Here is a 17,581-nt window from a genome sequence, read left to right as displayed (position 1 = left end):
ATTTTAAACGCTTGACAGGGCGGCTCCACTATCAGGTTTTTATCCCGGTTCGGAAATACCACAGATCCGTGGCTGATATTGATATGAAAATGTATAGCTCGTTACTCCTTTTTGTTATTGTTTGCTTATGATATACTGTATTTCGTTAACTGTACTTCGTGCTTCCAGATTTGTTTAGTGTTATGTATGTTTTAAGTTTGTATTTTTTATGACGTTCCTGACACTTATAAGCAAATAAATAATGAACCCTTTGACCATCTCTCTCCACAGGTTCTTACTTTTTCAGTGCATTTGTAGCGTTCAAGAGTTTCCCACTTTCTGCACCGTATTTTTCTATGAAAACAAAGGAGTATGCAGTTTTATTTTCCATGCTTAGTGAAAGTCATTTCTTGAATCTCTTAAACCGCATGTAAATATTTCATGTTTACATTGTGTTGTAAAGATTAATGTATGTGAGAATATTAGACTAAAGGCGGGTACTGAATACATACAAAGAAGGGCAACACTAATGCCCACAAGATTTGTTTAATTCGCGTGGCAGCGACAGCCTCACGCAATACTGATATAATCTGAACTGGCAGATGCTTTCCTCGAAAACCTACTTAGTAGTTCCGAGAACCAGTGTTAATTGAGTAATTCTGGAATGTGCCAAAGTCCCCTACTTATATCTTCTTTGGAAAGGTAAAGACAGAATTAGGGTGCTTACAGTCCCCACAAAGGCTTTAAGCTCTCATTGTTCCGCCATTCCAATCGCAGATAGAACTGGAAGAAAGTGTAACGTGTGATATTCTCCCACGCACTTCGCTGTGGATTGCAGTGAAGGATGTAGATTTAAATGTGGGTGAACGCCCCCAAAACTCAGTTTCGTACAACTGAGTCTCCCAAACCGTCTTCCGTGGTCATACTCAACGGAAAAATAAGTGTAGCTGCCTTATTAGGTTTGCAATGCTGTAAATATGTGTGGGAATCGGTAGCAATGGGTGAGTAATTTTTGATTCTTCACAGTACCTTACAAATGCAAACGCTGATACTGGGGCTCGCGTCGTATTCCTGTTCTAACTAAAAAATCTAAGAGTTCACCAGCCTGACGAGTTAATTTCGGATCGTGAATGAAACGTGAATGAACTTACTCGTTCATTTATTACTCCATACAGGCTTCGTCAATCATTGGCTGTGTTCCAGAAATATCTCAGCTAAATTTATGGATACACCCATTATCAACGATTCTCTGTCATATCAAAACCACTTAATGCCACCCTATGCCCAAATCCATTTCAAATTTTAGTCGTTGCCATGAAGCGTCAAAACCCTCTCGGCAGGTAGTGGTGATTCACCAGAATAATGATTCCTTGTTGTTACTTTGGTTTACTGGTCGTAAACAACACTATTTTATTTTGTACGTGTGTGTATTTTCGTATACATGAGTATACCGCAGAAAAAGATAAGAAAAAAGTCTCGTTATTTTTGGTCATCCTTGCATAAAGAACGAGAATTGGAGATGTTTCCATAACCCAGAATGGTAGTTCTTCGCAGTTAGTGAAATTCGTTCTTTTAAAATTAAATGTAGACATAGAACTCTATCTGGTCACCAAATACCACTACGTAATGCAAAATTCACCACTAGATGTCACTAGGGGTGGACTCGTCTCTTTAAAAGGAGGCGGTGAGTATTGTATTTCCAGCAGAGGAGCTATAATAGCAGAATGGGTTGGTCAGAAGTTCTCAGTAACTTCGAACGTGGACTAGTTATTGAACGTCACCTGAGTAACAAACACATCAGTATTTTTTCGTTGTTGGGAAGTGGGCCCCTCATTGTGCTTAAGAAAGCGCTAAATGTGGAAGGATACGAACACATCTGTGAGGCTAAGGTCTGTGGACAACAAAATTCCTGAAACGGATTGGCCTGCACAGAGTCCTGACCGAAAGCAGATGATACGTCAACTGCTATCTAGACCCCAGTGTGCTGCTCTTAGGAAGAAAGGGCTGCTGCTTCTCCACAGACATTCAGGCATCTCACTGAAAGTGTCCCCAGCAAAGTTCAAGCCGTCGTAAAGGCGAAAGGTGGATGGACACAGCCCGTATTAATGGTCACTAATAGATGGATGGATGCTTATCCTTAGCCGCACGGCCTGAGGCGTCTTGTAACGGTCCGCGCGGCTCGCCCCCCCTCCCCCTCCCCCTCCCCCGGCGGAGGTTCGAGTCCTCCCTCGGACATGGGTGTATGTGTCGTCCTTAGCGTAAGTTCGTTTAAGTTAGCTTAAATAGTGTGTAAGCTTAGGGACCGATGACCTCAGCAGTTTGGTCCCATTAGACCTTAGCAAAAATTGCAGTTTTTTTGCTCATCTTTAGTTTACGTACCGCTGTCAGCCCCTCTCCCCACCTTTCTGTGCCCATTCCGTTCAAATGTGTCGAGGGTAACAGAATAACGACGAGAAAAGAAACGCAGCTTACTAGCTCGGTCTAAAATGTCTTGCGAACAGTGAGTACCTTTTTTCACATCCATAACCCCGCATCCACGTCTTCTTCCCGATGTACAGGTACAGAAATTTTTTAAACAAAAGTCATCTTGTGTCCGCACGATTAAATGTCGAAAATGAATGTAACAGTTAGTTTGAGCTCAAGAAGATGGGTGAGCAATCCACCTGTCCATAAATGTTGCAATATGTGACCTACGTTGTGAGTAGCGGTCTTCAAGTGACCTTAAATTATCGTATCATGTCAGTACTCAACCTGCCAGAGAGGAAAACTACACAACAAGGACTAGTATCAGCGCTAGAGATAAAAAGCCTGAGCCGATTTTTTTCCTTATAACATAGCGTGAGATAGTTTGAGACAAACATTTCTATACGAAAATGCAAGCGCGTCCTTAGGCGAGTTCGCTAACGCACGCCTCTGCTGTGGCACTCGATTCGGAGGTATGCCGGTTCGAATCCTGGTGGTGTATGTAATTTTCCCTGGCAATATTTGTCCGAAGTGGGGAGAACAGCTGGTGGCGTTAAGTAACTGATCATCAGTCCTTACGCCAATGTCCTGGATTAAATTCCAAACCCGTCCGCAGTGTTTTCTGAAGCGAGGCCATGTGGCAATGTTGATGATCCGTCCGTCGAGTCGTATATTGTACACACCTACACTCACCAAATACACGTAGTACATTACCCTCAGATATCCACGAGGAAACGGCAGTAGTCAGATAATGTACTAAAGCGAAGTTGTGTACACTTTCTGTCTGTGAATCGGGTGAACTTTGTTTTGTGTATTATAGTATTTTAACTGTTTGTGCATCGCATTCTATGAGGCCGAGACTGAGGACCCAATCACAAAATGTCTGCATGAGGTTGGCGTGATGCTACTCAGGCAGAGTAGCAGTATCTTGATAAGAACCTCCCACACGTCTGCTTTCAACCACAATAAAAAAAAAAAGTAGTGATGACACAGTTTTTAATCGAATGCCTTTGTTGTACACGGTATATCGTTTAAAAGTAATATAGGACTGTACTACATGTATCCCTATCATATATAAGAAAAAATAATTACAATTATTATTGGTATTATTATTCTGCTAACTTATATTCACCGTAGATGAATAGATTGTACTCGTACCAGCCTTCAAGTGAGGGGTCTATATTTTCCTTGTTTCCAGCAAGCGGAAGAGTTACCTTATCCAGACACTGATATAGGAGTGTTCATGTTAATTTTGTACTACGTTTTTAGTAGCATCATGTTTACGAGAAAGATGCGCTGTACTAGATTTTTGAACAAGTGTTAAGAAAAAGAAGTGGTTTACATAATTAAGAGTATAACATGATTTTTTAAAAGACCTACTGCTGTTTATATCTTCGAAACGATTAGAGATACAAGGACGTCAGTCGTGATGGTTAATGTCTGTCTGGTAGCTTAAACATTTTCTTGATACTTTTTTTGCTTTCTGTTGGACGAAACGTTCCTTGGGGGTGATCAAGATAAACGGCAGACCCTATTTGTGTAACTGAATTAGTAGATAAAGGCGGAAGCTCTACAGTGCTGTTTGCAGATGATGCTGTTGTATACAGAGAAGTCCTAAAGTTATAGAGAAATGCAGGAAGACCTGCAGTGGATCGGTACTTGGTGCATGGATCGGCAGTTTAGGCTCAAGATAAATAAAAGTAACGTGCGAGGGCCTTTAAATAGCTAATGGTTCAAATGGTTCTAAGCACTATGGGACTTAACTGCTGAGGTCATCAGTCCCCTAGAACTTAGAACTACTTAAACCTAACTAACCTAAGGACATCACACACATCCATGCCCGAGGCAGGATTCGAACCTGCGACCGTAGCGGTCGCGCGGTTCGAGATAAATAGTTAATGCAAAAACATTTTTTTCTCGGGCAGTTTCGTTTTAAAAAATGCGGAATTTGTTGCGTTACGTCATGGAATATTCTCTCACCAGAGTTTCGTGAAGTTCCGATATGTGGCGGCGCCATACGTAGTAGCCTTCACAATGGCACCTGTAACGTAGGTGGGTTCCAAGGAGAGAGCTATCACTGGACATCTTTTGGTGGAAAATCAGATCGTTGGATATATTCATAGACGCTTTCAGAATGTCTACGGAGAATTTGCAGTGAACAAAAGCACGGTGAGTCGTTGGGCGAGGCGTCTGTCATCATCGCGACAAGGTCGCGCAAACCTGTCCGATATCCAGTGTGCAGATCGGCCGCGCACTGCTGTGACTGCTGCAATGTGTTCGTCGCTAGCAAAATGCAAACAAACTTCTCGTTCTCCAAGACAACGTGAGGCGTCACACGACTCTGCGCACCAGAGAGGAGCTCGCAAAACTGCATTGGACTGTTCTTCCTCATCCACCCTACATCCCGGATCTCGTACCATCCCACGTCCATCTGTTTGGCTCAATGAAAGATGCGCTCTGCGTGAAGCAGTATGTGCATGATTGGGATGTTATTGATGCAGCAAGACGTCGATCGGGAGAGTGGTAGCATGCGGACATAGATTCTCTTTTAGTTAAAGTGGCACATTGAACGGAGATAATATTGAAAAGTAGGGTTTCGTAGCCAAAGGAATGGGGAATAATATGGTGTATTGGAATCCTGAATAAAAGGATCCAGATTTCAGAAAACAAACGTGTTGCATTACTTATTGAATGCCCCTGGTAGGATGATGATGATATTTTGGTTTGTGGGGCGCTCAACTGTGCGGTTATCAGCGTCCGTACAAATTCCCAACCTTTGCTCAGTCCAAACTCGCCAATTTCATGAATGATGATGAAATGATGAGGACAACACAACACCCAGTTATTTCGAGGCAGATGAAAATCCCGGACCCCGCCGGGAATAGATTGCTTCAAATGGCTCTCACCCCATGACTCAACTTCTGAGGTCATTAGTCCCCTAGAACTTAGAACTAGTTAAACCTAACTAACCTAAGGACATCACACACACATCCATGCCCGAGGCAGGATTCGAACCTGCGACCGTAGCGGTCACGCGGTTCCAGACTGCAGCGCCTAGAACCGCACGGCCACATCGGCCGGCGCCGGGAATAGAACCCGGAATCCCGTGCTCGGGAAGCGTGAACGCGACCGTGATACCCCGAGTTGCAGACGCCCCACCCCACCCCCCATCCCCGTAGGATAGATAGATGCCAGAATGACGCAGTGGCAGAATCCTCAGGAAGTGTAGTGCTATATGAAGGAGGTACATTGCACGTGATTTTGGGACCCTTGCCAAGTAGGTTTGATGAATAAATTAGAGAATATTCAAAGAAGGGGAGCACGTTTCAAAACAGATTAGTTGAATAAGAGCCAAAGCGTTACGGAAATGGTCACCCAACACCAGTGGCACACGCTGCAAGAGAGCGGTATAGCTTCACGATTACGTTCGTTGTTAAAATGCCGAAAGAGTACGTTCCTACAGAAATCAACCAACATAGTTCCTCCTCCTACGTATATTACGCGAAAACATTAGAGAGATTCGAGCTCGCACGGAGGCTTACCATCAATTGTTTTCATCGTGCACCACTGGGACTGGAACAGGGCAGGAGAGATGCACGAAGTATCCACCTACACACACAATAAAGAGGCTAGCAGAGTATAGAAGTAGGTATGTTGTTGTTGTTGTGGTCTTCAGTCCTTAGACTGGTTTGATGCAGCTCTCCATGCTACTCTTTCCTGTGCAAGCTTCTTCATCTCCCAGTACCTACTGCAGCCTACATCCTTCTGAATCTGCTTAGTGTATTCATCTCTTGGTCTCCCTCTACGATTTTTACCCTCCACGATGCCCTCCAATACTAAATTGGTGATCCCTCGATGTCTCAGAATATGTCCTACCAAACGATCCCTTCTTCCAGTCAAGTTGTGCCACAAGCTCCTCTGCTCCCCAATTCTATTCAATACCTCCTCATTAGTTACGTGATCTACCCATCTAATCTTCAGCATTCTTCTGTAGCACCACATTTCAAAAGCTTCTTTTCTCTTCTTGTCCAAACTATTTATCGTCCACGTTTCACTTCCATACATGGCTACACTCCATACAAATACTTTCAGAAACGACTTCCTGACATTTAAATCTATACTCGATGTTAACAAATTTCTCTTCTTCAGAAACGCTTTCCTTGCCATTGCCAGTCTACATTTTATATCCTCTCTACTTCGACCATCATCAGTTGTTTTGCTCCCAAATAGCAAAACTCCTTTACTACTTTAAGTGTCTCATTTCCTAATTTAATTCCCTCAACATCACCCGACTTAATTCGACTACATTCCATTATCCTCGTTTTGCTTTTGTTGATGTTCATCTTATACCCTCCTTTCATGACACTGTCCATTCCACGTCCTTTGCTATCTCTGACAGAATTACGTCATCGGCGAACCTCAAAGTTTTTATTTCTCCTCCATGGATTTTAATACCTACTCCGAACTTTTCTTTTGTTTCCTTTATTGCTTGCTCAATATACAGATTGAATAACATTGGGGAGAGGCTACAACCCTGTCTCACTCCCTACCCAACCACTGCTTCCCTTTCATAGCCCTCGACTCTTGTAACTGCCATCTGCTTTCTGTACAAATTGTAAATAGCCTTTCGCTCTCTGTATTTTACCCCTGCCACCTTCAGAAGTAGGTATAGAAGGACTAAAATTTCAAAATGTCTTAGAAACATTGGAAACAAAAGAACGACAGGAACACATTATAATACGGACACTGTAATGTGGCAGCCGGCTTTGAGCATAAACGAATGAGAACTTGGGCCGCTGCGGGTAGACGAGAGGTGTGGGGAACAAGCTTTGTACTCAAAGCATTTGGTAAAGGCTATCGCACAACTGCGCTATGGTGTTGGCAGTGTTGTAAACATGGTAGTTCATGGCTGACGTCACCTGTGTCTTAGACAGTAGTTCAAAATAATCCCCGCCAAAAAGCGCCACGTTAAAGTGTCCGCGCAGTACGCTCGTGGGCCGCTGTAGCTACCTGTGGCGGCGCACCGCATCGCCGGCGGCCCCTGCGCCCGGGGCTTTGTCAGCAGCTGCGCCGGCCTCCGGCCCAGCCGCAGCCAGCTTGCAGCAGAGGGCGCGCGCCGCGCTGACGTCGCCACACCTGTGAGCCGGACTGCCCGCCTGCCGCCTGCGCTCGCTGCAGCTGACACCGCCACCGACGCCGACGGCTCGCCGTCCTGTGTCGCGCCGTATCAGATAGTGTCGCAGCCGCGGACACACTCTCCCGGCCACATCCAGCTAATCCTTATCTGCCGCAGCTCTCTCTCTCTCTCTCTCCCTACGTCACACAACGCCCACCTGTGACGTCTTTGCGAGGCATTTTCCTCCTATTACATAAATTAAAGGTACATCTAAACGATTGTGCTATATCTAATCCTGAAGCCAGCTAGATTAAAATAAAAAGTTTTCTGTTATTACAAACGGCAGTAAAAACCACGTTAGTGTTTTAATCAAGCAAAGAACAAGCTTTTCTCAGCACTGAGTATACAGTATCTACATTTACATCTTGTGTCCGCAGATGTCTTCAGTGTGTGGCGGAGGATACTTCTGATACCACTATTATTTTTCCAACTGTCCGGTTCCATTCTCGAATGATATGTCGGATGAACGACTCCGCAAGATCTCTACTTTCATTTTCTCGTCGTCATAATTTTGCGAAATGCTTGCTGGTCGATGGGATGCTGATCAGGAGTAGCTTACTCTGTTAGTACAACACATTGCCTTCCTTTGGCAACAATGAAAAAACAACAGCCCTAACAACATTCTGAATACACCAACGGTGGTTGGCGTCCCCTCCAGAAACACTAAAAATGAATGAGAGTTGTAACTTATCGCATCCCAGACCTTAAGATCTAAGGCGGGGCCAGTGCATTTGGACGAATACTTTCTACGAAACAGTACTTACCAGGTCTATGTCATATGCGTAAACGATCACCACTTGTCTGCAGGCAGAATCTGCTTTCATTACTTAAAGATCATAGTGTGCGATTTCATCCTACAAGAGATCCTCTGAAGGGAACTGGCAAGCTGCGAGTGGAAGACTCCTAGAGGGTGTGCGTGCCCGTAGTCCCACTGGTAATAAGTGGTTCGCAACATTTCGTTTGACTCATCTGGGATCACAAGCCCTCTTATTTGTCCTGCAGTAGCTGTACGACCCACCATTGCTTCCATTAGGACGATCCTGGTGGGTGTCTGTGCTACATGGACGTCCAGAGTCTCAGCTAAGAGTCTGAGAATGTTCACGTGACCACTGACACTAGTATCATTGCACAACTGACGCACCACATTCAGGTTGTGTGTCAGCTGTAGGAAGTATGAGTCTCTGTGGCATGATTGCCTGCTTGCTTCACTTGTTTCCACTACAATGAGCCTTCTAGCTTTTTTTTTTCTTTATTGAGATTTCATTCCCCTGCCCAATATGGAAAGGGGAGGGCTGTAAGCGGCACAATCCGCCGCTCTTCAGCCAAGTGACATGATAACTAATACAAGAATAAAATGTTACATTTAAGGCGATAAAAAAGGGGAACATAAAACAGAGTAAGGGGAGATAATGGAGTTAAAAAAAACACTGACATGGAGACATTCATGGGGGACAATTAAAAAAGTCGACATTAAATTAAAAAACACAGTTGATGATTCGTAGAAACAAAAAAAGACACTGAAGTCACACACACAGGTTAAAAGTTGGCCACAGTATTAAAAACACTCCAGAACAACACACTTTAAACCCACTTGGAGTACACGCAATGAAGAATAAAACTGCCAGGTGGGACCTGCCAAGGGAGAAGCCTGAGAGGATGGAAAAGGAGGGGAGAGCAAGGTGCAGCAGGGGAGGGGGTGGGATGAAAAAAGTAGGGGCATCAGTGGGTGTACCAAGAGGCAGGAGACAGGTGGGGCAGGAGATGAAGAGGGAAGACAAGGCAGGAGGGAGTGCAGAGACACTGAAGGGGAGCACAAGAGAGGGAGGAGGAGTAGGAGGGGAAAGCCACTCAGGAGAAAGGAGGGGAAGGAGAGGGAGCCCTGAGGAAGAGGCAGGAGGAAGATGGGGTTAGAGTAGGGTAGGTAGAGTGGGGTGGATCTCAGGGTGAAGCTCATCATCTGGGAGGGGTAGATGGTGGAAGTGGCATTGGTAAAAGAGGCGGAGGGTGTGGAGATGGAGAGAGGTTGGGACACAACAGTGAAGGTGTGGCAATGGGCTGTGGGTGGAGAGAAAGGGAGACACCACGGGGTGAGGGGATCAAGGCAGCGGACAATATATAGTGTGTGGATGTGTTCAAGGAAAAGGAGAAGGTGGGGGAAGGGGATGAGGTCATAGAGGATGCGTATGGGGAACGGGAGGCGGATGTGGAAGGTGAGGTGGAGTGCATGGTGTTCGAGGATTTGGAGGGATTTATAGAACCTGGGACGGGCAGAAATCTAAGCAATATTGGCATAACAGAGGATGGGGCAGATCAAGGATTTGTAGGTGTGAAGGACGGTGGAAAGATGAAGACCCCAAGTGTGGCTGGACAGGAGTTTCAGGAGGCGGAGTCTGTTGTGAGCTTTGTGTTGGATGGTAAGGAGATGGGGAGTCCAGGTGAGGTGGCGGTCAAGGGTGAGGCCAAGGTATTTGAGGGTAGGAGTGAGGTGGATAGTACAGCCATAAATGGTGAGGTAGAAGTCATGGAGTCGGAAAGAGCGGGTGGTGCGGCCTATGATGATCGGCTGGGTCTTGGAGGGGTTGATACAGAGATACAGAGGAACCACTGGTTGCACCGAGTGGTGAATTGGTCAAGGTGGGTTAAGAGGGTACGTTGGAACCGTTGAAGGGTAGGATAAAGGCCTAGGAAGGCGATGTCATCAGCAAATTGGAGGAGATGAACAGGCAGGGGAGGTTTGGGCATATCACCAGTGTACAGGAAATAGAGGAGACGGGAAAGGAGCCTTGGGGCATGCTGGCAGAGGGATAGAAAGTACAGGAGTTGGAATTGTAGATAGTCACACAGGAGGAACGATGGGAGAGGAAGGAAGCAACAAGACGGATGAAGGTGATGGGGAGAGCATAGGACTGGAGTTTGAAGAGGAGCCTGGGATGCCAGACATAGTCGCAGGTGTTCTGGAGGTCAAGGGAAACAAAGCTGAGCGACAGGAGTTAAGTTGGAGGGAAAGAAGATTGGTAAGGTTAAGGAGCTGGTTGTCAGCTGAGAAGGAAGCCCAGAAGCCACACTGGGTAAGGGGAAGGAGGTGGTGCTGGTTAAGGTGGCGGTGAATACAGTGGGAGAGGATCGTCTCGAAGATCTTATTGAACATGGAGGTGAGGCAGATGGGAAATAGGAAGAGGTATCAGAGGGGGGTTTGTTGGGTTTAGGGAACAGCAGAACATGGGAAGTCTTCCACAGGTTGGGTTAAAATCCAGTGGAGAGGAGGACATTGTATGGGGTAGCAAGGACAGCCAGGAAGGATGGGGGGGATTCCTTGAGGTGGCGGTAGGTGATCCCATCATGACCAGCGGCGGTTTTGCGTTTGGAGGACGAGTATGATGTTATGTGCGGTGATGGGAGTGTTGATGTCTGAGAGGGAGGGTGGAGGTAATTGATCCAAGTACTGGAAGTTAGGGGCAAGCGGTGGGACAGAGGTATCAGTGTGGTCAAGGACGGTGGGGAAGAGGGAGTAATCAAAATGGGGATTGTTGGGAATGAAGAAGACCTCAGAGAGGTGGGAAGCAAAATGGTTAGCCTTACTGAGATTGACAGGAAAGGATTGATCATCATGGAGGATAGGGTAATGCGGGGTGGGATGGCTACCAGTAAGGAAGTGGAAGGCTGACCAGTACTTGGAGGAGTTGACAGGGAGGGTAGAGTTGAGGCGTGTGCATGTCTGGCGCTAGTCCCGGCGTTTCTTTGCTCTAAGGAGGTTCTGGATGTGTCACTGTAATTGCCAGTGGTGGATGAGTGTATCTTGGTCACGGGTGTGGAGGAAGGAGCGGTAGAGCCTGCAGGATTCATGTAGAAGAAGGACAGCCTTTAGAGGAAGCATAGGATGGTGAGGGTGGATGAGTTTGGTAGGGACATGGGCCTCCATAGTGTCAGTGATGGTCTTCTGAAGGAAGGAAGAGGCATGGGTGATGTCAGCAGGATGGTGAAACGTGAGGGCATGGCTTTCGCCCTGTAAGGTAATGGATTCCTGGTAGGCATCCCAGTCAGCATGGACAGACTTAGGGGCAGCTGGGGGGATGGCTGCAGGGGTGTCACGGGCAGAGGAGGTGGTGAGAAGGACAGGGAGATGGTCACTACCAACGGGATCAAGGACATCCATGATGATGGGACCAAGGAGGTTGGGGGAAGCGAGGATAACATCGGGGGTGGAGTTACTTTCAGAACGGTTGTGGTTTGGGAGAGGAACAAGATCACTATGGAGGGTGGCAGGATCACTGCTATGGATGCTGAGGTCAGTGGCAATCACATAGGTGGAGAAGGTATGGTCAACACGGGAAATGAAGTCATAGAGGAGAGGAGCTGTGAGGCGGATATATATGGTGGCACAGGTGATGGTGAGGGAGGGAAAAAATATGCTGAGGAGAAGATGTTCAGTTGGGTCATTGAGGAGGGGTTGTGGCCGGACAGGGAGGTGCTTGAGGTGGTCTATAGCGACCCTGCCTTGGGCGAGTGGAAGGGGATTGTCAGTGCAGTGAAGGAGATAGGGGGAGGTGCATACAACATGGTGAGGTTGGAGGAACGTTTAATTAAGGATGAAGGAGTCAACCTGGTGCTGGAATAGGGTGTGCATGAAGAGGTATTTGTTGGCAGGGAGGGAGTGAATGTTGAGGTAGCGGAGATGATACTGGTGACGCACCAGATGTGGGAGGTGGGAAGGAAGCGGGATGAGGAGATAGGGGCTTAAATGAGGGTGCCGAGGCAGGTGAAGGTAAAGTGGGCCTGGTTGTGGGAGTAGGTGGCGCAGGTGTTTAAGTGGAAAACAGAGTGGGCGGTGAGGGAAATCTGCTGGAGTGTGTGGGGGCGCTGGAAGGTGTGGATGTTCTGCAGGAAGATGGTGAGGAACCGGATGATGTCTTCTGCTGTAGGGAGAGGGCGGAGGGAATTGTTGGGGTGGGCAGTGAGCTCAGGGTTGGGTGGAGAGAGTTTTGCTTTGCGTTTGGAGGAGTATGTGGAGTGGGGTTCGTTGCAGGTGTTGCAGGAAGGGGGAGAGGAGAGGTTAGGACACTGTTTAAGTGGGAAACTTTACAATGGGGCAGGTGGGGGGGGGTTCTAGCAGTTTTGGGTGAGGTGGTTGTTGTACAAGAGACAGAGCTGGCAGTGGGAGGATTGAGGAGGGTAATGGGATGGGTCAAGAGGGTGGTGGCGGTTGAAAATCAGGGTGCCCTTTGTGAGGAGATGGTCGATGGAGGAGGCAGACTCTGTAAATATGTTCATAGGGAAGGTAGGGCTGAAAGAGTTGTATTTATGGTGGGCTGAGCGGATTTCTAGGGTGGGGTTGGTGTTCAGTTTCACCGACTCCTCAGCCTCCATGACCACAGGGCTGAGTTTTGTAATCATGGCGGTGAGGGTTGGCAGGGCTGACGGGGAGAGGAGGATGTAAGGAAAGGAGTGAGGGATGTATGGGGGCCTGAGAGGGTGGGGGGAAGGTGCTGGAGGAGATCAGTAAGGAAAAAGGGAGAGGAGGACTTGATGAGAACAGAGTCTCTGTGAGGGATAAGTTGGGTGATGGGTGCACTAGGGATGTACTTCCAGTTTTCAAGGCTGAGGGTGTGGGCATCGAGGAATTTTGGATCAGGGTTGGCAAGGACGGAGTTATACAGGGAGGGGGCTAGGGTGGAGGGAGGTGGGTGGTATCCATGGTGGATCAGAGGGATGTGGGGTGGGCAGTGGTTTTTTGGAGGAGGAGGTGGAGGAGAGGTCGCCACTGGGATGTTTGGAAGATTTTTTGGCTGGTGTGGCCTGGGAGGAGGGATGAGGGACTGGATGGATAGGGAGGTGGTGGTAGGCAGGGCCCTCCTGTGAGGCAGTGGCACCAGGTAAGAGGGTGGGGCGCTCTGTGGTGGCGACTGTGGCGCAGCGGGCGGTTACTCGGGTGGGGGAAGCAGGGGTAGTTGCAAGTGGAATGGGGGAAAAGTCGTCTCGGCGAGCGACAGGAGTGGGAGGGGGCAGGAGCAGGGCAGGAGCAGTGGCAGGGGCAGGAGCAGGGGCAGGGGAAGGAGTGACATACAGGTGGGGATGCAGGGATGAAAAGGAGATCGAAGGGGAGGAAAATGAGTAGAGGAGGTGGATGAGACGGGTGAACCCCAGAGGAGGCACTCCACGAAGTTACAGTGGGGGCAGGTGAAGGGGAGATGTAGATGATGGTGGTAGTGGGGGTGTCCATGACCGCAGGCAGTGCCCACGGGCGACAGGAGTCGCCGAAGAACGAAAGGAACTAAAACGGGGTGCAGCCACGAGCACTGGGCGGCGGCGAGCACCAGGACACGGTGATGGTGGCGGCACGGCAGCAGCAGCAGCAGCGAGCACCGGGAGGCGGCGGCGGTGGCGAACTCCGGGCAGCGGGCAGCAGTGACGGCGTGCAGACGGACGAAAAGACGACAGCAATGGCTGGGGCTCTTCCAAATCGACGATACACTCTGAGTGTAGCCCAGGCAGCATAATTCCTGTACTAGGAACTCAGGGGATCCAACCCTCGATAGCTCAGCCTTCTAGCTGTGAGCATTCCCTATTAAAGGGTAGACAGAGATGACGCTCTGGTAGCTATGCCATTGCACTATCTGTTGGCGAACGATGTTGTTAAGCATTATCAGTACATTTACTATCCCCCAGGTGGCGTATGCCGTCACTAGATCAAAATCAACGCCTTTTTTTCAGGTGTACTAATTTCTTTCTGGCAGTGTAATTATCTAGAAAACAATACTATACGTTGCGCCGTTTGCGAGTTATTTAGCACTGAAGTTAGCCGCTTAGGTCGTCGCGTCCGCAAATTCAATCACTGCACCCACAAATTCAACCTGCCTGTCAGAGGCGATGTCGACAAACGTGTTTTTCGTTTGGTGTCCTTAAACGGAACAGAAGGAACTTCTACTCACGTAGCTTAAAGTTATCAGTTCCGAAAAAGGCACACTTTAACTGGTAATGAGCATTTCAACTAGTGATAACTCACAGATACACAGCTGTCTGTGCATTACTGTATTTTAGCGCGTACAAGTGCTTAAATTCACTCGCTCAACGGCCTGGTTGGCTAATTTCAATGCTAAATAACTTGCAAATGACGCAATGTATCGAATTTCTTTTATTTAGCAATTATTTACCGGCACAACCTCCTCTCTAACACCCATACATGCTCTTCAAACTGTTTCCTACAAACCTGTATGTAAAAAGTCATCCTGCCTGTGTGTGTGCTCGCAAAACTCAAAAAGTAGTCTGTCGATTGACTGACATTTTGACACAACGTTGCATTCGAATATGCGCCTGGTTTTATATCTGGGAATGACTTGATTATCTGTTTTCGAAAATAAAAATGTGAGTTACTTTGATTCCCATTGTTATATTCAATTCATTTCTTTTGTTTCAGATGTTATTTGATTATCTGTTTTCAAAAATCGATTTGGTTGGTTGGTTGATTTCGGGGAGGGGACTAAACAGCGACGTCATCGGTCCCATCGGATAAGGGAAGGCTGGGAAAGGAAGTCGGCCGTACCCTTTCAAAGAAACCTGAAGCGATTTACGTAAATCACGGAAAACCTAAATCAGTTTGGCCGGACGCGGGTTTGAACCGTCGTCCTCCCGAATGCGAGTCCACTGTGCTAATCACTGAGCCATCTCGCTCGGTAAAATCTATTTCATTTCTTTCGTTTCTTTCCAGTAGATCGTCGTCTGTGTTTTACTGGGCCACATAGGTGTTTTATGAGTTGAAGATGAAGAGAAATGTTCTTATTTTCGTTCGCACTAGTTTACATAATCAATCGTTGGAACTGATTTGATTATTGACGATGTGATTTGAATGACTGTTTTAGAAAAAAACCAAATGTGAGTTAATTTGAAACCGATCGTTGTATTCAATTCAATTAATTTCTTTTGTTTTGGAAAACTTAGTGTTATGTGTTTTCGGAAATCAAAATTTGAGTTAGTTCCATTTTGATTGTTACATTCAGCTTAATTCGTTTCTTTCACTTTTTCAGTTTTTTTGTCGTCTGTGTTTTCGTCAGCCATAGTACAAGTTTTATGAGTTGAATCGAGTAGAAGAGCAGCGCAGTCGTCTCAAAAATGCCAAGAACAATTAGATCAACAGCTAAGACGTATAAAGTTGCAATATCTCCATGTTCAAATTACATGTCATTAAGTCATAATAAGACACGCAATAACGGAACCTCAAAGAAGATAAAATCGCATTGATTAAGAACGTTTAGACGAGTCAGAAATTTTCAAAGGCGAGTAAAAGAACCAGCAGGTCAGCGAGAAGAAAGACTTGAAATCCTATGAGTTGAATCGAGAAGAAGTGATGCATAGTCGTCTCAACAACGACAAGAAGAATTAGATCAACATCGAAGACGTATGCAGTTGCAATATCTGGATCATCTAGCTTTATATCACCAAGTTGCTTTCTTACCATATACGATCCAGGTATTCAATGTAGTACCCCATGTAAATTCGTTTAAATCGGATAAACGTCCACACCGCAAAACTGTGAAATTTAAACGATAATAACCGGGAATGTGCTGCGCGAGTGGAAAAGTGAAGCTAGCTGAACTCGAGCAGCCAAAAGAACAGCTGAAAAGATTTTAAACGAAATTACTGATGATTCAGAAACATCAGAAACTGTATTTCCTGTTTTCAGGTGGCGTCATTCGGTGCTAACGTTATAGCGGAGCATTTTGCCCTGGCCTTTGTAATTCAGGGACAAATTTACCTGCAGTTGCCGTTAAGTCTTCCAAGTCTACTGCATCGGAGATGAAAATGACCAAGTCAATGCATGGTGCGAAATCTCTACTGGGATCGGAAGGCACGTTGTTGAGTTGTTACAAAAAATGTTACATGACAACGGATGTTAAAACAACCAAAGAATGATTATTCGTGCTAATCAAACACCAACCAGTGAGTATATCGGATGATATCATGCGTCAACAATTGATGAGGTAGCAGTTGTCATGGTTAGAGAAGAATTTCATCCCCGCTATATCTTTTTGCAGCGCAGAAATAAGCAACTACAAAGAACTGCTGACAACCTTAGATGTTATAATCCTCTGCAGTACCCAGTTATGTTTCCAGGCCCTCAAGATGACATCACTTCAACATCAAAATGATTAACAGTTACAGGGGAACACACAGGCAAAGAAAGATATTCTGAAATGTCGTTAGTTGTTGCATCAGTACATCGTCGATATGTACGCGAATACAGAATTTGAACGGCGTCTATTAGTTAGGTTCAATCAAAAGAATCTGAGATCTGAAAAATACGTACGTTTGAGAGACGCAGTAATTAATGATGGAGATATAAGCAGCCAAAGAAAGATCACCATATTGCCTGCCACATAGACTGGTAGTCGGTGACATATGCGCGAATCTGCGCAAGACACTATTACTTATGTGCGGAAATGTAGTCGTACTGATCTGTACATTACATTTACATATAATACAGCATGGGATGAAATACAAGCGTTACTACCTGTAGGGAAAACTCTTACCGTTCACCTCGACATGCACTCTTTGAAGTGGTAAAAAGGAGGAATACCACATGTGCACGTTCTAATGTCGCTTACTGAGAAGATAACGCCAAATGAAATCGATAAAGTAATGTCTGCCGATATACTAGATACCACAATTGATAATGAGTTTAATACACCTAAACATGATCTGTAGTAAGCTGTAATGCGATATTTATTTAATTAGCTAATTTAGACTCAGCCTAATTGTCAACCACAATTGTAACGCCTGTATTACATGTCATTTTCAAATTACTCTTAATTACAAGCAAAAAGTAGTCATATTTTGTCATTTTACGAAAGGATTCCCCATACAGTGACACCTTTTAAGATTGATTTTAAAGGGTGTCTCTGTAGTGTAGTGTTGTAATTAAGATTGATTTAAAAATGACATGAAATATAGATGTTACAAATGTGCTTGACA

General features: G+C 46.1%; 1 protein-coding gene across 1 annotated transcript in view; it reads right to left on the bottom strand.

Moving 5' to 3' along the window:
- The window catches only part of LOC126176473 (leucine-rich repeat and fibronectin type-III domain-containing protein 5-like), a 280,061-nt gene that overhangs the window by 247,499 nt on the left and 14,981 nt on the right, over positions 1–17,581 (bottom strand). The window contains exon 2 of the mRNA XM_049923628.1: positions 7,431–7,654. Within this exon, the coding sequence (XP_049779585.1) occupies positions 7,431–7,654 (224 nt within the window). The remainder of the gene's footprint in view (positions 1–7,430; positions 7,655–17,581) is intronic.

This window comes from Schistocerca cancellata, chromosome 3 (assembly GCF_023864275.1).
Source record: "Schistocerca cancellata isolate TAMUIC-IGC-003103 chromosome 3, iqSchCanc2.1, whole genome shotgun sequence".
NCBI classification, from domain to species: domain Eukaryota; kingdom Metazoa; phylum Arthropoda; class Insecta; order Orthoptera; family Acrididae; genus Schistocerca; species Schistocerca cancellata.
The sequence above is the reverse complement of the archived record's forward strand: the minus strand, read 5'-3'. Positions and strand labels throughout refer to the sequence as shown.